Source organism: Homalodisca vitripennis, chromosome X, assembly GCF_021130785.1.
Source record: "Homalodisca vitripennis isolate AUS2020 chromosome X, UT_GWSS_2.1, whole genome shotgun sequence".
Lineage (NCBI taxonomy): Eukaryota > Metazoa > Arthropoda > Insecta > Hemiptera > Cicadellidae > Homalodisca > Homalodisca vitripennis.
In genome coordinates this window covers 83,208,288-83,232,370 of record NC_060215.1, presented here as the reverse complement: position 1 = coordinate 83,232,370, position 24,083 = coordinate 83,208,288, and the positions used below count along the sequence as shown (strand labels likewise).

Sequence of the window (24,083 nt, the reverse complement as noted above, 5' to 3'; positions counted from 1 at the left end):
TTCTCAGTAAACAGATGTTTAGCCAAACTCTTACATCTGCATATTTGTTACCTCAATTAACTGATATACAATTTCAATTAAAGTAAGGCTGTTATGCATATCTGAAAAACACAGCACTTATTGTGCCATGGACCAACATCCCATCTTATTCCGTGGGTTCCACTGTTATTTGTAAACAGTGCTTAGTAATCTGTTATTTTCATTAGTCCAGTACCTTCAAAATCTCAAATGCGCCAGAATAGTCAAAGTCTACTATATTTAGTGGCATAGCCAAGGGAAGGAGAGTTAAGGGGGTGACAACACTACATCTGATATGGTTCACCTTTTCTTAGATGGTTCTCAGATGGCTGTTCTGTATCACAGTAAATGAGCTATTTTAACAAAGAACTAGGTGAAGAGAATAAGATTTTAACTGACAAGAATGCTACTTAGCGAGTTGAGAAGATGATATTTTTTAATCATGGCAGCACCAAAACCTAAAGAGGAGTAATGAATATTAATTCAATAAAAAGTAAACAGTTCGGTGTTTATATTAATTTATTACACATATGCACCTGACTACAATAAACGATTCAATATTAATAGTGTGTTAAATAGCTTATTACATATATATATATAATATAAATGTGGAATTAAACAAAGCATACATAGAACCCTGATGGGAGCCTGCCTTCAGCTTAACTTCCAATTCCTTTTTATTTAATATTAACTTTATTTAAACTGACTTTCTGTGTATTGTTTTTCTGGTATATAACAGTTCCTTATACACGTGACAAAATTTTAATCTGTTTATGGTAAGATCAGGTTTGGTAATATAGTCATTAATGATCTACAATAACTTAGTCTTAAAATCAAAGAAAATATCAGATAGTATGTATTAAAACAGTCCAAAAACATGAAATGGTAAATGGGAAAAGCGAGAAAAGTGATCTGAAAGAAACAAGATGGTAAATAAACATTCAGCCAATCCCCAACAGCTTCAGGCATCACTAACATAGGGCAACCGATAACTCTGGAATGGTATATGCTACATAATATAATAAAAACCACTCTTAAAGATAAACAAAGCGAACCAAACTCTATATTCTACATCAATAAATCAATTGTATTAAAATACTAATTTTTTTTACTTTTTACATTTTTTCATTTTTTTTTTAATTTTTGTAGTCTCATACCAAACTCTCAGCACAGAGCGTACAAGATGGTCCATCTTTATAACAGTCATTGAAAATAAGGAGGAAGTATAAAATATTTTTAAGTAACAAAGGTCAATGTTATGAAATGAAAATGAAAATATAAAATAAAATTCCGGCTCACAGGCCATTAAACCAAGAATTATTATAAACAAAATGCCAATCAGATTGTCAGGAAAGTTGGTCCCTCATTCCAATGGCCACTCAACTGTTTAAAGAGAAACCATCTTGACGTTAAATCTCTAAACATGAAATCACCACTTAATCATTCTACATAAAATAAACTTAATTAACAACATGAATTATTCCAAAATTATAGCTTCTACGTAACCAAAATATACATACAGGTCCAGAACTAATAGTATTTTACAGATTAACTGAAGAATATAAACATCATACGGGTATTAAATTAAGATGAAAATTAAACTTTGAAATGCTAATATTAACAATAGAGAACACAAGTGAATGATGGGATTTACTCAGTGGTGTAGCGCATGTAGAGGTTGATGTTATCACTGTTGTGAGGGATCAACTCGTGGCCTGGAGTGAGAACTGTGAAGCCCAAGAACATGAACGTTCGAATCAGTTGAGCTGAAACAGCAAGCAATACTTGTATTATACACTTTTACTGCAATGGCAAGACAGGCTGGGGCCTAGACACTCACTAGAAAGAAAATGTAAGGAATAAAACATAATAGATGAAATTATTTTATAAGCAAAGTTAGTTATATGCTCAGATGCAACAGGGATCATCAGCATCCTTCCATGGATTTTGATTCTTACCTGTTTTAAAATCCCAAGTTACTCACCCTATCCTACCTTTAAACAGAAGGTTCAGAAACAAGTAACCTCAAATAGACATCATTGGGCATACTTCTATACAAGCTGGGTGTGAAGTGTAGGGGTCTTCACACATTACACAAGTGCCTAGCCAGTGTGTCCTAGAAGCACATACAGCACCTACTCTTCTATCAAGGAGCTGTACCTTTGTGCACACCCACCTGGGATCTACCAGATCCAGTGTCTTGCCTTATTATATCCAACCAAGGCTGAGCTAGACTAACCGGCTTTTTGTTCTACCATTTAATACTGTTCCAATTTTGTTTTAAGCTACTCTTGCTTAACAGATCAAATGTCACGAAATATGCTTTACTTTCACCATTCTTTATTAAAATTTGTTTTTATTTTCCTGCTTTCCCAAGCAAATGTGGGATAGCATATATCAAAGGATGACTGGCTAAGGGTTATACTTGATCTCAAATATGCAGATTCTGGATACCAGGTGAGCTCTGGGTTCAAACATATCCTTCCTGCATCAACAGAGGTTCTGATGTAGGTGACGTATAGTCCCCTAGCTGCTCGTGGGATTCTCATGGTGTTTATCAAACCAAAGGGTTGTTTTTCTTTGTTAACACCAATCTGTCGGCTCACAAGGCCACCTAGATTTGCCATAAGCTCTTTGACTGTGGCTCTGCTCCAGGAGCCATGGACCTGGAGATGATGTATGAAGGGATTACCTTCCAGTATAGGGAAATGGATCTATCATAAAGACAATAATTGCCTAAACCGTAGGGCTCTGTTCAACATGAATTTTCTGTCTATTCTAGCTCTCATGACTTGAGAACTGTCTGTAGCCCTTTTACACCTGCAGACCCTGAGGGAAAAACTGAGTTAGCCTCTGCCTACTTCCCAGGTGATGGTTATCACACACCTCTGTTGAGATTAGCAACCTCATTCAATACTGCATGGCAATTGGGAAGCCTTTCATCATTGGTTTTGATGCCAATGCCCATCACATAGTGTAGGACAGCACGCACACCAACTGTAGGGAAAAGTGTCTTTACAAATACATAACTAGCGATAACATCATGCTAGCAAATAGGGGTAATGCAGCTACCTAACACTGTGATTTGAGAGGAGGTTTTAGATTTTACTCTAACTTTAAGTTGATTTAAGTTGTATTAAAGTTATTTAAAAACAGATAAACCATGTTACACAAGGACCTACAACCATTACAAACATGAATCACATGAACAAACATGAATAACATAGCATTTATCAGGGTTTGTTATCCTTGACTTGGGGGGTGTTGAAGATGCTCTATGATCATGGTGCCCTTCTATTGTGACAGACAAGGTTTAAATTGAAGCTTTAGCACATGATACTGCAAACTCATATCGATCACTGCATTTGAACACTCAAAAATAAAATCTATTCACTATACCTACAAACCTCAATGAATTACGGATGAGGATTGAAGACACCTGCCATTCACTCCAGAAATGTTAGCATATGAGACAGAAGTTTGAGCCCAGGTTGTATTTCTGGTGAGTTAAAAAATCCTTGTACCATATCATGATTCAATAATGTTTTTAGGGAAAAGTTACAACTTTAATTAGATGCCACATTGGATAGGATAACATTAGATACCTACCTTTACTTTGCCCCATTATTCCTATTTTTTTTTATATCTTAAAAATAAGATGTCACCTGATAGGGGTTCCTATTAGAAGATTTTGACTTATTCCCAAACTATCCCATTTCTGGGGGAGGAGTTGGAATTGTTCATGCATAAAATTTTTCAGTTAGTCATATAACAATTTCCGGAATAAATCTGTTTATAAATAATGTTTACCTCTATTTATAACAAAATTAATTGGGAGAGGGAGTTTACAGGAAAATTATGTATAATAAAGTACCGCTTCAATAGAGAGTAATTTTGGCTTCCAAATTTAGGTTTAAGTTGCTTATAAATTGTTAACTGCATATAAAAAAACCACAACATCATAATCACCTCTATCAGCTCGATCTTTCTTCATGCAGACAATGATGTCAGTGCAGTGAAGCACTTCTTCAGCATATTCCAGGAGAGAAATAAACCTGAAACAAGTTACCTCAGTTACTGTATGTCAAAGAGAAAAACATAAATTATACATCAGTACAGTGAGAAAACTGTCAACAACAACCATTGCTGGAGATCAGTGAACTCCAATTATACACCCAAATGTAACAAGCTAATGTTTATGCCATGTACGTCAAAAAGAAAAACATAAATTATACACCAGCACAGTGAGAAAACTGTCAACAACAGCCATTGCTGGAGATTAGTGAACTCCAATTATACACCCAAATGTAACAAGCTAATGTTTATGCCATGTACGTCAAAAAGAAAAACATAAATTATACACCAGCACAGTGAGAAAACTGTCAACAACAACCATTGCTGGAGATCAGTGAACTCCAATTATACACCCAAATGTAACAAGCTAATGTTTATGCCATGTACGTCAAAAAGAAAAACATAAATTATACACCAGCACAGTGAGAAAACTGTCAACAACAGCCATTGCTGGAGATTAGTGAACTCCAATTATACACCCAAATGTAACAAGCTAATGTTTATGCCATGTACGTCAAAAAGAAAAACATAAATTATACACCAGCACAGTGAGAAAACTGTCAACAACAGCCATTGCTGGAGATCAGTGAACTCCAATTATACACCCAAATGTAACAAGCTAATGTTTATGCCATGTACGTCAAAAAGAAAAACATAAATTATACACCAGCACAGTGAGAAAACTGTCAACAACAGCCATTGCTGGAGATTAGTGAACTCCAATTATACACCCAAATGTAACAAGCTAATGTTTATGCCATGTACGTCAAAAAGAAAAACATAAATTATACACCAGCACAGTGAGAAAACTGTCAACAACAGCCATTGCTGGAGATTAGTGAACTCCAATTATACACCCAAATGTAACAAGCTAATGTTTATGCCATGTACGTCAAAAAGAAAAACATAAATTATACACCAGCACAGTAGAAAACTGTCAACAACAGCCATTGCTGGAGATTAGTGAACTCCAATTATACACCCAAATGTAACAAGCTAATGTTTATGATGATGCAATCACTTTTCAGGTAACCTAATTTAATTTTTTTTATGTTACTAATGTTCTGAAGGATGCATTTCCTTTAGTTATGAGGGTGGTTAGTGTTTGCTGATATGATTAGGTCTGTTTGAATTGGTTTTCAGAAAACTCTTACGTCTATTTGATTGGTTTGTACTTTTTTAATAACATATAACAAGTTAATCGATTTGTTTTCTCAGTTTTCAATTTGCATTTTATATTTCGATAAATTCTGTTTAGGTGCTTGAATAATATATTGGATTGGAATTTGATTTAGTAATTATAAAGACATCAACTACACATTGAGTGTTTAGTTGTGCTTTGTGTTTGTGTGGAGTTTAGTCCGTCATTACGTGATTATTATCAAAATTTTAGGTGTACAGATTTTCTAGTGTAGCTGATAGAGGTTTCAGATTCAGATATTCTTTATTCACAAACAAATGCACAGAATGTACAATGAATAGCCACATAAAGAACATTATAGTTAATCCAAAATTATCCCATATCAACTTATAAAATATTCTTTATTATGATAATAAATAGTTGTTATAATATATATATATATATATATATATATATATATATATATATATATATATATATATATAAAACACACACACACACACAAACTATATTTTTGGAGTTCTCTAAAAATACACTTAACTGAATCTCTTCGCTTTAAATTTTCATGTAGTATGACTTACGTAATTTTTATTATGTACCATGTTGCGCTAAATACACAGTGTTAAACAACAACAGTGAAAGTGACTACTGTCTGTATGATTATGCTGCAATTGATGTAAAACAAAACAAGTTACAGACACAACTCAGCAGACATTTCCAGAACTTCAAAAGATAGAGCTAAACTATTTGTGTTCAATCAATCTGGAGACTGGTAATGTAACACATTTAAAAATTGTAATTTCGTTCATTCAAAATTCAAGAAATACATGTCATTCCCTTAATTCATATTACTCATATATTAACCCTCCAGGTGCTGACATCGCGTAGCGCGATGTTAGCGTACCTGTTTCCAGTGCTGACCTCGCGGAGCGCGATGTCAGAAACGCGATCTCTTTAAACCACGCTAGTGGCTATATATTACGGAATATCACGAACTATTTTATATAGTATTAAACTAGAAGAAATGCGGAACTCGTTATACTCTATGGAGCACGTCTTTGCTCAAAGACCGGCGCTATACGACAGCTGTTTCTAAGCGTATGTTTATTTCCAAGTCATACGGTTCGGTCGTTCTGTTTATTGCTGTTCCGTCGTTGTTTGCATCATACCTTTGGTGTTGTAGTTGACTATTACTGTTTTATATTGTGTTTTATTGTAAAAATGAGTGAATTAAGTAGGTCTAGTGCAATAAGGAATGTGAAAGGTGTTACAATGTAGTACACAATGTTTCAAATATCACTGATTTTTTACGTGTTACAATTTATCGTTTTTTGCTCTGAGTGAATTCTGTCAATATGTAAACCCATAAGATGTATATACTTTTGGGTTCATTATTAAATTACCTACAACTTGTATATCTTGGATTTTTATTTTCATAACTTTGGTGAAATGATATCTAAGCTCAAAGTGAAAAAATAAAAACTTTTTTTTTTTTTTTGTCAAGATTTACATTCAGCAATATTTTACCATGTAAAGGTAAGTCATATAAGTATTATTATCATATTCTGTGATCTTTCCTGAAAATAATGATATATAATATGTAGTATTTACATTAAGGTAACAGTATATAAAAAAAAACTTTCTAAACGCTTGCAAACATACTGAAAAATGCCCAGCACTTAAGGCAGTTCTAACCAGCACTTGGAGGGTTAACAGCATTTTCCAAAATTTTGATTTTAAATGCCTAGAATACCTTACAGGATGATAAATTATATTTCCATTTCTCCTGTCTTCAAGATAGTTATCTTAAAGGGCTGTGAAATAAAACCAAACCCCAACAAAATAACTGATCACACCACCCTAATTTTACTAGTAGACTAGTAGGCAGATTTCTACTGCAATTCAAATGAAATCATATAATTGATTTATATTTTAAACAATGGCATTCCCAATATTAAAGATTTAATATGTACAAAACATTATTTCACAGGATAATGTTTAAATTATATAGCAGAAGTAAACTGCTCTACCACTTATGTGAAAACTATGCTATTGTCTATTGTCTATGCAATGTTAACACTTATTGACAATGAACTATGAGTTTCCTATAGACTGTACTTTTCATTCACACACAAAATATTATTCAAATAGAACATATATCAAGCAACAATAAGTGGTTCCAGGGTTCTGAAGACATATCTACTCGACTTAACAATTATGTCTGAAATGATTCTAACTACTTATTTCAAATATTTGTTTTCAATATTACTCGTTTGGACAGAATTAAATAGAACGGTAACTGCTTATCGAAGAGGGGCCTCCTCTTTCGACAATCTTGCAGTCTTTAGCCTAGTGGTCAATTGGAGTTGATTCCAAACAAGAAGGGAGGAGGAAGAGGGGGATGAGGAGTTAGAATTAAGTTGTGATTGTAACAGTGCTTGATTAACTACATTCAAAGGCCATTGATATAATTTATATTTTGTCAAGCCCAAAATAACAAACATTAAAGCCAACTATTAATTAAATGGATAGAAACATTTTATTGTTGCAAGATATATTACAATGAAGATACAAAACACCACAAAAATTATCCAAATGTACATTTATTTAGAGTACATTGCCAAATGGTGTTTCATTATAAATGTATAATTTATTACATTTAAGCAATTGAGTACTTAAAAAAAAATGTAATACTAAAGAATAAGCCAGTATATGGTATGGTACTGTATGTGGTATAGTATAGTGGAAAGTTAACACAAACCGATTTACATGTATTTATTGCCTCCAAATCACAATTTAAAAAAATAAAATTAAAATAAATTGAACATAGAGGTAAGAAACAATAGTACTATGTTAACAAAGTAAACTGAAAATTTTTTGTAGAAATAATGTTTTACACATATTTACATAAGGATTAAGGATAGATCCAGTTGATCAGGCCAATATAACATGATGGATGTATTCGAAAGTGCTAGGCATCCTGAATCTTCTAGGAATGTGTTATATAAAAACTATTTACTAATTCATGATGTGGTAATAAAGCGCAATTCAATAATTGTGGTAAAAGAAATAACAATAACCATTACAATAAATTTATATTACAGTGCTTTGTGAGCTGATAAGAGCTTTAGATAAGCAGGTGACTTTAATTTATAAACAAGCTGCCGAGGCCGAGTTTAGTTAGGAAACACTTCAGCCGAAACAGTTCAAAAGGAGCACACAGATGGAATCAGTCATTGGCCCAGACCACATTTGGCAAATGATGTCTATATTTGATCTTTGATGTTGGCAGAGTAGCTGCCACTGCTGCAGACTCTTCTGCCACTTTTATTTTTTGGACATTTTGCAATACAGATGGTTCTTGAGGAGTCACCAACAGAAACATTGATCTTGAGATTTTTGCATATTTGGATAAATTGATTAATACTGTTAATATGCGTGTGTGTGTGCGTGTGTGTGTGTGCGTGTGCGTGTGCGTGTGTGTGTGCGTGTGTGTGTGTGTGTGTGTGTGTGTGTGTAAAATAATTTATACTTTTCTTTTGGATTTAAGGCTTAAAAAATATTTCATATAAGCATATGCATACAAATATTGTCAAAGAGCACTCCAAACAGTTACTATAACATATTTTGTTATAGTACTCTTTCTTATATCCCAATATTTGATAGGTTATGGTTTCTTCATATATAGCAGTTTAAATGAGTAACAAATAAAAAACCAACCCTTCCTTTGATCCTTCAGGCAGAAGGCAAGAGGGCACCTGGATGTACAGACGTTTCTTGAGAAGAAGTGTCTCCCAGCGAGCTTCAGTAAGCTCAGTCAAATGGAGCTCAAATGATATCTTGACGCTGTCATAGTGTTCTACAGCATTCAACAGTTCGTCTTCCTGAAACCACCACATAGATATATTTTCAGTATTTTTCAGATGAGTTTATTATTTTTCAAACTCACAATCAGAAAATCCAAAGACAGGTTTTCAAATATACCTTTCAAAAAAGGTAAACAGACACATTATTTAAAGTTGTATATATTGTTAAGTTTAGTTTCATTAGCTTAACATATATTTAGTTTTCCTGTGTCTTTTCAGTTAGTTTGTACACCTGATGCAAAACAATTAATATGACACACAAATTTACAGAAAAAAACTTGGATTATTAAAAACTACCTAAATAATTAATACTATAATTAGGTATCCTACTTTTTTCCTACATCAGCCATGGCTAACGAAAGTTAAACAGACAAATTTATCTTATAATCTCAGAAACAAATTAAGAATTGGAAGTGCCGCGGTATAAGACGTTGGACTTTGGGTCTGAGTTACAGATAGCGCAGGTCCAAACTCTGTCTGTAATAGTAGTACTTTTCATCAGTACCATCAACCTTGTAGTATATCGATTCACCCCTTATTATTTATTTATACAGGGTGTTTGAAAAGTATGGGTACGGCTTAATATTTTAAAAACCATAGGAGATAACATCTATAAACTTTGCACAGTGTCATATGGCTATGTAAACTATTTTTCCTTGCTATTACCATGACATGCCAACCATGGGGGGACGGCCCACAGAGGAAAACATGGAAATCTTAAATTGAAGCATGGGTCGAGTGATACCTCATTTGAAAGAGCTCACTTAGTACAATTGAATTCCGCAAACCGCATCTCAAAAGGTTTATCCTATCAGAAATGGCGGCTTGTTTTAGGTACACATTGTGAAGTACATTATGCGCTGCCATTTCTGACTGGATCGTCGTATTCTGATGCGGTAGGCGGCGTTTCACTCTACTAACCAATGTGTTTTCACTGACTTTTTTTAATTAGCAAATTATGTCATAAATTTATAACACAATAAATAAAACTAAAAAACATAGGTATTTATTGTGTTTTATTTATTGTGTTATAAATTTATGACATAATTTGCTAATTAAAAAAAGTCAGTGAAAACACATTGGTTAGTAGAGTGAAACGCCGCCTACCGCATCAGAATACGACGATCCAGTCAGAAATGGCAGCGCATAATGTACTTCACAATGTGTACCTAAAACAAGCCGCCATTTCTGATAGGATAAACCTTTTGAGATGCGGTTTGCGGCATTCAACTCTACTAAGTGAGCTCTTTCAAATGAGGTATCACTCGACCCATGCTTCAATTTAAGATTTCCATGTTTTCCTCTGTGGGCCGTCCCCCCATGATTGGCATGTCATGGTAATAGCAAGGAAAAATAGTTTACATAGCCATATGACACTGTGCAAAGTTTATAGATGTTATCTCTTATGGTTTTTAAAATATTAAGCCGTACCCATACTTTTCAAACACCCTGTATGTGTTACATAGGTTTACAATAGTACGTTACAATGCAACTGTAAACAAATAACACGTCATTGTCAGTATCTAATACAAAATTATTACTATTACAAAATGTTGACAAATTTCAAGAACAGCGATCGTTAAAATAACATAATATAATTTTATACTATAAAATCAGGACAAAAATCTTAAATTTTATTAGGACAGGCTTTAGTACGCAATGTTTCAAATCACTTTCTAAAAATTCTGGAATTCTCTTCTAAAGTCAAATTTGGAGGCAAATTGTTAAATACAGATGTGATATGAAAAGATTATTTCCATTTTTATAAATAAAATTGAACATTGGTTTTATGATACAAACAGTACATGTAAACAAAATAAAAGTAACACCATGTAAAAAAGACTCTGCCACTGAGAGAAATTTAATTGTGAGTTCCAGGCGTAAATAACGTACATATCTCAGAAACATGCAGTTCTCAAATCTCCACGAGCCCACATGTTATGAAATTTGTCATGTTTTATAAAGTTACCACAGTAATTTCGGTCTTCTAAGTATTTACTAAGAGAGAGTTTTGCTAATCTTTATCAATAGATAACCTCCTATCAATAGATTAACTGTATTATATATCAAGTACCAACCTAAACTTTGCTACTGTAGCACCATAATCTTTATTGGAGACTAATTCTATTATTTTTCAATAACAATGTCTTTTTAGTGAAAACTCAGTATTCTAGTAATTTGGTAAATTTCTTTTATTTTAAATTTTACTGGAATAGAGAGGGAATTAAAGTAGTAAGCAGTGGGAAAAGGATGATTTTAAAAAATATATAACATACAAAGTGTTTTTTTTTTATGTCTGTATAAAGAGTAACTATTTATTAGTCAGGTTATTTTGTAATAAGACGTAAGACCGCAGTTCCATATTTAAAACATGCATTTCTCTATCTACCTTTGAATAATATATGTTTCAAATTTTAAACTACTAAGGTGTAGAGAAAACTGGAACAAAATAATTACACAAATTTCACTTTTGCCTGTTTTATAACAGACACACAAACAGGTAGATAGACAAACAGACAGAATAGAAATTTTGCCAGAACTCTTAGTTATTGCTAAGCACAATAAACAATATTTCAAGTTTATAGCTCAATTTATTCTTGGGATATCACCTTGAGGCATAGGCTTTGTAATTCTCAGCCCAATATTCATGGAGATACATGCACCATCATCAAACTCTATCTTGTTTGAACAAATAAACTACCCTTCAAGCATAGGCTTTGTAATTCTCAGCCCAATACCCATGGAGGGACATGCGCCATTGTCTAATTCTATCTTGTCTGAATAAATAAACTACCCTTCAGGCATAGGCTTTGTAATTCTCAGCCCAATACCCATGGAGGGACATGCGCCATTGTCTAATTCTATCTAGTCCGAATAAATAAACTACTCTTCAGGCATAGGCTTTGTAATTCTCAGCCCAATACCCATGGAGGGACATGCGCCATCGTCTAATTCTATCTTGTCTGAATAAATAAACTACCCTTCACACATAGGCTTTGTAATTCTCAGCCCAATACCCATGGAGGGACATGTACTATCATCGAACTCTATCTTGTCCGAACAAATAAACTAACCTTCATACATAGGCTTTGTAATTCTCAGCCCAATACCCATGAAGAGACAAGCACCATCATTAAACTCTATCTAGTAATAAATAAACTACTCTTCAGGCATAGGCTTTGTAATTCTCAGCCCAATATTCAAGGAGGGACATGCACCATCATCAAACTCTGACTAACCAATCTACCAAATATCACATGTTAAAATGACAATTGATTGATCTTATTCTATTTACAATTTTTTTAATTCTATGATTTTCTTGTTGCCGTCGTGGTTACATCAAGACCAATATAAAAACATTTGCTAATTCTCAGTCAAATCCCATGAAGTGACATGTACCATCATCACACTCGATGTTCTTTGTATAGGAAAGAAGCTTCATGCAAAAGTTCACATCTACAGGTATATTAGTTTTCTATGTATATCATGTGAACAGATATACAGAAATTAAATTTTTACAACCCCTCGAGTGATAGGCTTCTTTAATGCTCAGCTAGTTATAGAATTGCGTTGATTAAAAATATGTCTCTCATGTATAGTATATTTTACAACCATCCCTGTAGATCTACTTACTTTCATATGACTCCTCATCGCTCTGACTACCAAAGTAGGAAAAATAACTTATTTGCGTAACATTTACTGTACACTGAATAGAAAACATTTTTTGCTTAACTGTTTAACATATACGATTATTATAAAGTAATTATAACGTAATTCATATCTGACAATATATCCTATTCAATCATTTTGTACTGAAAATACAAATGTCAACCAAATCTCAACACAATTTATTTTAACTTCTGCTCTGAGTATTTAAACTGTAGATTTTGATACTGGATGATAAACCTCACTATGAAACAGCTGTCTTCTGCTGTTAAGCCTGCTCAACCATTTTGCCTATCAAAGCGCACTTTCCCACCATGCAACAAGAACCATTCTGTATAACTAAACATCATCACAGATGACAAATTGTTCAACAGAACGGCCACAGGTAATAGCAAATTTACAAAAAACATAACCTAATAACCTTACATATTACACTTGCTGGTCAGGTATGGCAGGCACAAAACCTCACACACACACACACACACACACACACACACACACACACACACACACACACACACACACACACACGCACGCACGCACGCACGCACACACACGCACATATATATATACATGTAACACCTAATGTGTTAATTTAATCCAACTTTAATCATACCATTGTTTTTTAATTACCAGACTGATATATTTAACTCCAGATTATTGACAATATTTTTGTTTTATAGACAACCCAATAGAAAACAAATAATTGTAGATAGTAACTTGTAACAAATCAACTTAAAATTAAACCTAAAATTTCAACTTTATATACATTATCTGACTGAGCATTAGCAAATCCCATCACTTGAAGAGCTGGAAAAATTATGTAAAGAGTCTGATTGATATCTTGAGACGAACTGACTTACAGGCATCACATTTTGTATGAAGCTTCATTTCTATAAAGGTAGCAACGAGTTCAATGGTGTTGCGTGTTACAACATGGGATTTGGCTGAGCATAAGTGAACTTTTCACATTGGTACTTATAGGTAACCATAATGGACATGAGAAAATTCCAAAATAAAAATATTCATGAACAAACTTGTTATAATCATATGGCACTTTAACACAACATAGTAACACATGTAGCCTAACTATCCACAAAATATCTCAAGATTTCATTTGTAAACTTTGAATTTTAAATGAAACTTCATTTCTACAAAAACAAGAAATGAGTTCTATGATGGTGCCTATCCATATATGGAATTTAACTAAGCGTTATTGAAAGCTTACACAATTTATTTTTTGTCTGCCAGATAATGTAAGTTTTTTTTCTGTATGATTGTCTGTCTGTCCGCAGAATATCTCAAGAATGAAATGAACCATGAACTTTATAAAAACTATACAGCTATATTGGCACAATCCTATCTTGTATTAAAGACATATAGGTATATATTTACATATAATTTCAATAAACTGCAAAAAAATAAGAAGCAGGATGATAAAATTATTAATAGAAAAAAGACATAATCCCAGAGTTCAAACAAAATCAACTATTTATTTTACATAGGAAAATGTGATAATATGCTAATTGAAAGTAACTATCCAAGAAAATTTTAAAGAGAAAGAATTTAACTGCATTCTGACTTATCAGTAATCTTTGTGTTAAATGACTAAAGTACAAGGAGAGAAACATTGTAGATTAATATTTTTCTCTGGCAAGCTCTTAGTTTCCATTTAGTTTACATAAAGAACTTGATTATTTGAATGTTAATCACATGAAAGTTGATAGCAGGCTATACTGGAAACTACATTGCCAACAATTTGTTCTGTCTAATGTTCCAAGCTTTCCATATCTTATGATCTGACTTCTTAGTTTTAACAATTTTGATTCAAATTGGAAACTTTTTTATAATTGAATTGTTATAAAGCCATTGTATATATTTGGCTTAATATGTGATGCTAAATGCTTAGACAATCAGGAGTGATAAGTATTGTTAAGAGTGTTTACTCTAATAAAAAGTAAAATAAAAGAATTGAACATATTTTAACATAACTTTGTAGCAAATTACTACAAGAGTTAATATGAATACTCATGGAAAATTTTATAAACAATTTTATATTAGAGTTTAAAGCATTAAAAATAAACAACATTGAAGGAATACTTTTAATATTATTTTTATTAAATTACATTATTTTGTTAATATTTTCTCTATTATGTTAGTAATACTAATGAGATATAGTCGGGATATGTCATTGTATATCAATGTTTATACATAGATATAATGAACATGAGTAGAATAACTAAATATTTATGTGTCCCTAAATGCTGTTGTTTGCTTTGTAAACATGTTTTCAGTTATGTTGTTTCATCAGAGAGAGATTATACAATCTTCTACAAACACCTTCTTTTGTATCAAGCAGTGACAAGATATCACACTAATCATATCAACATGCAGACTGTATATAATTAGAGCACAATATCAAGCTGTTATGTTTGAGATAAACTCTAGCCCAGTAGACTGGTTTAAATACAAACTAGTAGCTATTCCTTTTACGTAAAAGAATAAATGTAAAATGCCTCGATAATGAACAATATGTCAGCAGTTCTACATTCTCATAATGTGCATTGGGTTTTAATGTTCCATTTTTAACATACCAAGTACACAACGATTAGATTTTCTTACAACTAGGAAATAGTCCCTTGGTTTCGAGTTTCGTTTAAAGATAGATACAACAGGTGGTTGAGACTCACAGAAACGGAGTATTAGATAATATTATGTAAAGACCAAATTACATAAAAACAGCAGTTAGATTAATATTTGTTTTGAATATATATATATATATATATATATATATATATATATATATATATATATATCTTTCAGCACTGTTTTGGTGGCACTTACAAACATTATCACCAAAAATTAGTACTGCTTCATTATAAATTATTAATTTTGAGTTTAAAAGATTTTAAAATCTATACAAGGTTTTTCTCTTGAGGTATCAATGCAGCTGAATCTTATTCGTACACACAGAGATATATTTTAATAAAATCCCCAAGACCTAACATAAATTCTTTGGAGGTAGGCCTAAATACGAAATTGATCCTGAATGTAATTACCACTTAGAGAAACACCCCAAACGACATACAATATACATTTTACTAAAAGTCCAATATAGTTATAGCTTAGAAGCCTTGAAAAAATATTATTGATTGGGAAAAAATATTCTACCTGTGTCAAGAGACATTTCACTGTCCACGCCAACAAATATTTTTACTTTCAAAAGTATTTTTAATTTGATTTTAAAAACTAGTAACATGTGGCATTTTCACAAAAACTCAGCTTTACATTCAGACATTTACAGGTATTTTCAATAAGTAAATTAATTTTTAGCATAAAACTATAAAGCAGAGGATTACATTTTTTTTTTTAATACAAATAATTTTTTATATCTTCTATATGTATAAACAAGGCATGATTTTTAAACAGGTAAAGTTTACATACATTCTATATGACAACCCACACTTTTTATCTACTTTTCTATATAATTGCTACCAATATAAGGTAGTTTATCATATTCTCAAACAAGCTTTTGTATACTGTTGTCATAAAAGTTTGCTGCCTGATTTAACAGCCACTGCAACACGATTGTTTTGATGCTATCATCATCATTGCAACACTGACCTCCAAGGTTTGATCATCCTCATTGTTCAGGCGCAAAAATACATGGTAACCACTGGGATTATTGCCAGCCAAATGATGTGATGACATCTTGAGTTGGTTATGCTCCATGTGGACAGGCGTTGTTAAGTAGCGAAATGATTCTTTTTTTTAACAGTTTGATAATATTCAGTAACCATGTCATAGAGAATATTGCTTGTAACCTGAGGTAACTTTCCCGATGACGAAGAAATTGTCCGTTAATTTTCACTTTTTCAATCACTTTCTGTACTAAATCTCAGTGGACATTAAGGGTTGCCCACTCCGATCTACGTCATAAATATTCTTTCGGCCATTTTTGAAAGCTCTTATCCATTTGCATACCATTCCATCTATCATAGTGTTATTATGCCCATAAAAGCGCTGAAGTGATAGAATTTCAAAACTGTACTGATTTTTCAAAACATCTCGTATTTATGTTTTATTGTAAAACACCAGTGTTAAACACTCAGTTCAAAATTAAACAATTGACGAATTATAATAAACAAATTTATATATATATATATATATATATATATATATATATATACCATATATATATATATATATATATATATATATATATATATATATATATATATAATATATATATATATATATATATATAAATTACTACTATAATTATTCACTATTTTATTTTTACTAATTTGTTCACTATGCTTTTTAAACATTGTTATCTATAGGAGAAACATTTTAAAACTAGTTGCTTGCCAAATCTAAAGTTAAGATCAGCAATAAGTGATAAGATAAATTTTGTCTTACAGTGCATTTTGATTTAATGATTCATCCATTCAACTAGGTCATCTATAACAAGTAATTGTGGATCACTTTATTTTTCACCATAAATACCATATGTTATAGAAAATACGTCAAATTAAAATTATTTGACTGCAGAAAACAAATATCAGTACATACAACAGCACTAGTAAAATTTTTTGCAGCAGTAGTAGTATTTTTAATGACTAGTACTGTAAAATTGAAGTTTAATTTCCCTATACTCCTTGCACACTGTCGACTTATATCTAAAACCTTCAACCATTAACACTTTGAGTGCCGCAGCATAAATGAATCAATATATAGGAGTTTTGTATTGTATTTCTTTTTCTTTAGTCTATGAATTATGATGATATTTTCTTCTAACAGTTGACATAGTGATTGAACATCTTGTGGTTTATACATGCTGATAATTGTATGTTTTGATTGAAACACACATTAGATATGTATGTTAATGTTTCTGTAATAATATGCGTAAAACATAAACAGTGTAAATAACTTATTTTGAAGTAAAACAGATAAGTTTTTACTGGTTGTTGCTAAGTGATATAGTTTTGAAGGAGCATTATTACATTCTTTTCAGCATGTCTAACATCAATCAAAATTAATATTTTTCTTGAAAAAATTATACAAATATCTAGAGGCCCATTGCAGCTTCACTTGTTGTGATTCCACCTGTAGGATTGCCAGAACCTTCACATTAATGTACGCTTGTTCCCAAACACTGCTAAAATCTTTAATAGTCATTAGAATAGGTTACTGTTATCATAACCTAATTCGCTCCACTGGATCGTTATCTCATGGGTTTAAATATGAATATTATTAAGCACCGTTACATTCATTATTTTAAGCAAAAGTTTTCAATCCATATTTCAAACATTGGTATCCACAAAGGTATATTTACAAAGTGTGATCGGTTCACATTTAGTGATATCATGGCTTTTCACGAGTTCTCAAGATTATTTAAGAAAACATACGAAGTTTAATATATATACAAAATTATATATACAATAAATAATGAGAAAAGTACAAAAATTGTGTGAGGAGATAGACAAGTTGTAGTCTATCAAGATCTTCTTAGCCAGGAAAGTTTTAGTAGTTGAGTTTATTCTCCTGCACTGGCTAAGATGGTACTCAAAGAGAGAGAGCAAACTCCTTAATCTTCATATGAGTATGCTGTAACACAGTGACAGCTGAAATCTGCCGTATATATGTATCTGCAGAAACACTAGTCAGAGTATCTACTCCTTTACTCATCAGACTTTTGCAACAGAGTCAGGTGCATACTAAGAGAGTGGTCTCCTCTAAGCTTAGGGGGCTGCTTAGTTTTTTTTTTTTTTTTAAGCAGGAACTAGGACTGGTTTTAACTCCAAAACAAGGAAGGAATTCTAATGTTTGGATTACAGTCTGAAACCCATCTAGTGAGCAGAAATGAGTGAGCACAACCTGACAGGAGGACTACTGTGCTCGAGTTGGTAGCAGCCGAACTCATAGTGTAAATGTGAGTCCGAAATGTCATTTAACTCAGTCAGTAGAGTTAAAGCACTACAATGATATTCACTCAACTTCATGTTGGGTGCAGCATCTCTCAGAGAGGTGCGATCCTTCAGCGATGAGGGTGAAAGTCCCAGACGGGACGACAGCTCACAATACCTGTAATGCGTTTCGAGATGTCTGTCTCTCGTCAGTCATGCGAAGAAGCGCAAGGCACTAGGATCACAGACGGAAAATCCACGTGGTTTGTGAGGAGATAGACATGTTGTATCAAGATTTTCTTAGCCAGTAAAGTTTTAGTAGTTGAGTTTAGTCTCCTACACTGGCTGATATGGTACTCGAAGAGAGAGCAAGCTCTCAACCTTCATCTGAGTGTACTTTTTAGTTGTTTTATTTTTAGTTGATTTTATATTACTATCAGTTACGTTACTATAAATTTATTTCACTCTAGTAAAAAATGTATAATATAGGTTATTTGGGTAGTTTTTTGGGCTTTCGTGTGGAATAACCAAAATAAATCATAAAAAATGTCTTACGCTAAAAGTTGATTCAAACCTGATTTTTTATAAACAGTAAAAAACAGTTTCTCACTACAACACATGTTTGAATTATTTATCACATTCTTCACTATATTGCTAAAAAAACAAAAAAAAAATAATTATGGAAATTTGTTGCTGTACAATAGTTTTTGTTACCAAACACTACAATTTACAGAATATAACATGACAGTTTATTAATATGGCTGGGAAATGACCACGGCACTCAAAGGGTTAAGGGTGACAACAAAAATATCATGACACATGGAGATCTACTTACATCAACGATATTAGATTCTTGGACCACAGAGAGCTTTTCTTGTTTCCCCACACCGCGGCTCTCTGTGCTGTGAGAGTGCGGCGAGACTAATTTAAACAATGCGGCATGGGGAGCATCAGGAGCACCACTGAGGCCCCACGCCCAGGCTGACGCAGTATTGGGGGGCCATCTCCTCCTCCTCCAAGTTAGCACTAGAACATCAGTAATTCAATCTGAGACAGTTTTACTTCTGTAAATTAAGTCAACAACAAATTTGAATGATCAAATAACTTCTTATAGTATTATTTAATAATATAAGGCACTAAATGTTTGTATTATCACCTCATCATACCTCTCATGTGTATACAGAATGCCCAAAAATGTCAAAACTTTACGTCTAACATCAGAATAATTCAAATTCCTGATAACACAAAGAACATAAAATTGTTGTACATATATTGTATAAATATATATATATATATATATATATTATCTCATAAAATTGCAGATATAAAAGAATGACATAAATACAAACATTATCACTTACAGTACCAGAAATTGTATTATTTCCAAATGGTATTCCTATTAGAACCTACATGGACAAATTTTCTAGTCCATCCAAAATAACATGATGGTATTTTAGGTAAAATAGGTATTTAAAAGATCAAAATATTGGTAACTGCTTTAACAAGGTACATACTTTTATACAATGTCTACATGCCCACAAATATACACTTATGGTACTCTAAAAACCTGATTTTCATTTATTCCACAGTAGATCAATCAAACTACAATCCTAACATGTACTCTTTGCCAGAACAAATTTAAGCCCTCCTATATAGATGTGTGACTTTGTATCAGTAAAAGAAAGTATTACACCAGTATGAGATAGGAAGTAACAGTGGTGTTATCAGGTTGAGTTTATATCAATACTACTAATGTAAACTACTTCAGCGTAAGAAAGTAGTTTGTACTGTATAGAAGACTGTGCCATCATAATATAGGAAAAATTATTAACTGATTTGAATCTGAATATCACATCTTGCGAGTGATTCTGTTATAATGGAGTTTCAGCTATTGAAATGTTATTAGTCCAATGGAAAAATTATTTAAAATTTTGTTTATTTTAAAGTAGAAGGAATAGTGCTTCATAACTTGATTTTCCATTGTAAAATGATGTGACATCTCAAATGATAAACTGAAGGGTTAGAGGAGTTTTTATTAGTAAATAAGTATTGAAATTATAATTTAAAGCACTCGCCAATACTAAGTATAATTACTGAAAATTGTACTATCAAAATAATAACTGATGAATAAAATGTTGTATCAAGTTTAAGGAAATGCCTATGTAACATGAAACTGCTTTTCTGCAGTCAATAACAGTAGTTTTATTTATATTCAAATAACATATTTAGAATACATTCAAAGCCCTCTATGACTAGAAATGGCACATGTAAATGTAGAGTGCAAGAAACTTAAGAAGACAAAATGTCACGTCACGTTCAGTCAGTTTCAGTCCGGAGAAGACACGTGTTAACATTAACCAGAGGCATGTTGAATTGGCCTTGGTCTTTGGTTGGCTAGAGTGAATCGACTCCATTGAAATTAAGCATGAAAAAACTGCCAATTATCTGTAACCTAATTTAAGTAAGTTAGGCATATTCTTCTTATTCTCTTTTCTCCTTTTGTAAATATTTAATTCATTAAATTCTAAATTAGTACCTAATATATTGGTTAAATTGCTAATTCCTATGTATACTACTTCATTATAGTTAATAGATTGTTTTCCAGTTAGATGTAATTGAAGAACTTAGATAAAAAATATAATCACTATACATTTCCTAGTTATTTTTTATGTTGCGTCCCCTGACCTCTTGCAAAAGTTGGCTAAAATAGGGATAAACCAAAGTGAAAGTTAAATTAATTATTGAATTCCCCTTTTAACTTAAAACAAGTTTTCCCATTGGCTTTACTACAGGCCAGTGAGATAAAACCCACACTGCAAGACTACTACCCCTGCCATTCTTTAAATAGCGCACTGCACTATTTGGCCATCCTAACCTACTGTACACACAGTGTGGTGGATCATAGTAATCTTTAAACCAAATTCTGTAATAAAGCAAAAACTCTCTTAATGCCCTATCTTATACTCTGTCCATTGATGTATACCTGCATCCAATAACATATATGATAACCTTCAAAATGTTACATTATAATCATTACATTATAGAGTGTCAAAACTTACGTATTGTCCAATCTGGCACTTGTCTTTTGCTATATAATATTGGATGCTAAATATGCCATGTACATGAGGTCTTTCCTTGAGTGGCTTAAGCTAATGTCATTAATAAGTTGTTTCTTATATTCTACATCAATAAGAAACATTTTGTTCTTGTAAACTGAACCATTCATATGTTACTAAGCAGTTTCCAGTCCTAACATACTGTACAGTACGCCTTAATACTTTGAATACAGCAGACGAGTTGCTGTGTTAGGCTTGGAACATTAGTCAAAATTACACAGTAGAAAACAGAAACTTTACTAAAATATAAAATATGTACAACATCCTTCAGACTTAGACATCAGTTATTCATGTTTTAAGTGGGTGGCAGTAAGAGAGCCCCAAATATTTTTAAAGTATACTTCAATAATAGTTTTAAATTAGTGGATACTTTAAAAATGTGATTCCATGTTAGTGTACTTTAAGTTTAACATTACTGTGGTTTAAATAAGTTTACTTATACCCTTCATCCTAATCTCGCATCTTTTCTCAAAGCTCCCTTTTACTTTATTTCAAACCAGAGATACACATGTAAGATCCCACTAACATTTCCTAGCATCCTCTTGAAACCTATTCTTCTGATCATGCACTTTCCACATCAGCAATAAAATGTATTCCCTCATTGTCCCCACAGAAGCTAACCTGAATACGTGTCTTCGATTACAATAATGAATTAATATTCTACCAATTATGGTAGGAAGTATTTACCATTAATAAAAATTAAATGTGCCCAAAAGAGTAAACTCTGACAATACTAATTATCTAGTTATCTTCAATAGTACTCGAAGTGTGTACTACTTTATATGGATTTATTCAGGTACTTTTCTCATTTTCATATACATGGGAGATACGTCACTAAGAAAAAGCACCATGGAGTTTAATTGAACAATTAAGACTTTAAATACCAGATTAAAATTTAATTAGTATTATAACTTAATAGAAAAGAAAACAGACCTGAATGCATGAAGAAAAATCATAATAACAACTCCTTTTTAGGTAAAGGGTCTGGAGAGAAAATACTAAGCACTTGATAATACTAAAAGGATCTCATACAAAAGAATTATAATTAATTGTGGGGCTGAGCCCCCTGAAATGGACGCAAGCACTCACATCAGTGAGTACCAGTGCCTAACTGTTAGTCGGTTTGTCAGCGGCTGATGGTTGAGAAGCCTCAATTAGAGTCTGACTGTCAATTGAAACTTGAATATCATTCACTTTGTTCGTGACTTAAACTGAACATTAAACACTTTCAGATTATAAATTAACAATGAAGCTATAGACTCTAAACTTGTTTGGGTTATGAAATAACAAGGTCTTACTGCCTTAATCCATAAAAAATTAAGTAAATCATTAAAGTGAAAACAATTTTACACAAAATTTTTAAATGATAAATTTTGTTTGGTAACGTGTAAACAAGTTTTACTACAAAATGTATCACTCATTAAATAGTATGATGTTCTGGTAAACACAGAAAAGAAATGAAATTTTAGAGATAGATCAGATTTATTTAAAAATTATAGCCAAAAAATCCCTAATGAAAATCATCTACAATCATAAATAAGAATTGCAATTTTTAAACTATAATTAGTAAATTTTAAAAGGTATTAAGAGTGGTTAGCTTGCTCATCAAACCAAAAAGCTTTATACTGTATTAAATGATCAAAAAATTAAACAAAATGCACCATTCAAAATACACAAGTTGAAGGACACACAAAAACTAAAGGTGTCTACATAAAATCAATGAGACAACAGTGTATACATGAAGCAAACAATGAGACAATGCCAGCTATGTATCTGAGACAAACAGACTGGTTGGACTATGACCAACAGGAGGAGTATTATGCAACACTTGTCACCAGCTTATTTCTTACACATATATCAATCCCAGCATGTACTTAATCATTTTTCGACTTATATATTTTTATACCAAGTCTTGTTTAACTCATTGTAAAAAAGATTTTTCAATTTTAGTTTAATATATAGTTATAACACGACTTATTATTAAGACTGTTAAGACTATTAATGACTTGTTATTCCTAATATTTTTGGTTTTGGTCACCAAAACAGAGAATATAACTGAAATTTTAAATTAGTTTGTAACTAAGTGTACAAAATATCACCAAAAAATTTAATTAATCCAGTACAATATTGATTTTTAAAAGAAACAAAAGAAAGAGTCCAGAACTAAAGTCATGGTGTTATTTCGATCAGCAAGGGTCAAGGTTAAAGACCTGGAGAAGTCAATTCACTATCTATCTCTATGCCTATAATAAACAATAAAAATGTATACTTGCTAGAATCCTACAATTGTATA

At 32.1% G+C, this 24,083-nt stretch overlaps 1 protein-coding gene across 1 annotated transcript; it reads right to left on the bottom strand.

Annotated features, from left to right (window-relative positions):
* Positions 1 to 519: 519 nt before the first annotated feature.
* On the bottom strand, positions 520 to 22,854 carry LOC124369275 (ornithine decarboxylase antizyme 1). Its single transcript, XM_046827188.1, has 5 exons — positions 22,724 to 22,854; positions 19,510 to 19,700; positions 8,954 to 9,117; positions 3,988 to 4,073; positions 520 to 1,784 (listed from the first exon to the last, which is right to left on the bottom strand). Exons 1-5 carry the CDS (start codon positions 22,731 to 22,733, stop codon positions 1,669 to 1,671), a joined length of 567 nt encoding a protein of 188 aa, XP_046683144.1. The 5' UTR covers positions 22,734 to 22,854; the 3' UTR covers positions 520 to 1,668.
* Between the last annotated feature and the right edge of the window lie 1,229 nt (positions 22,855 to 24,083).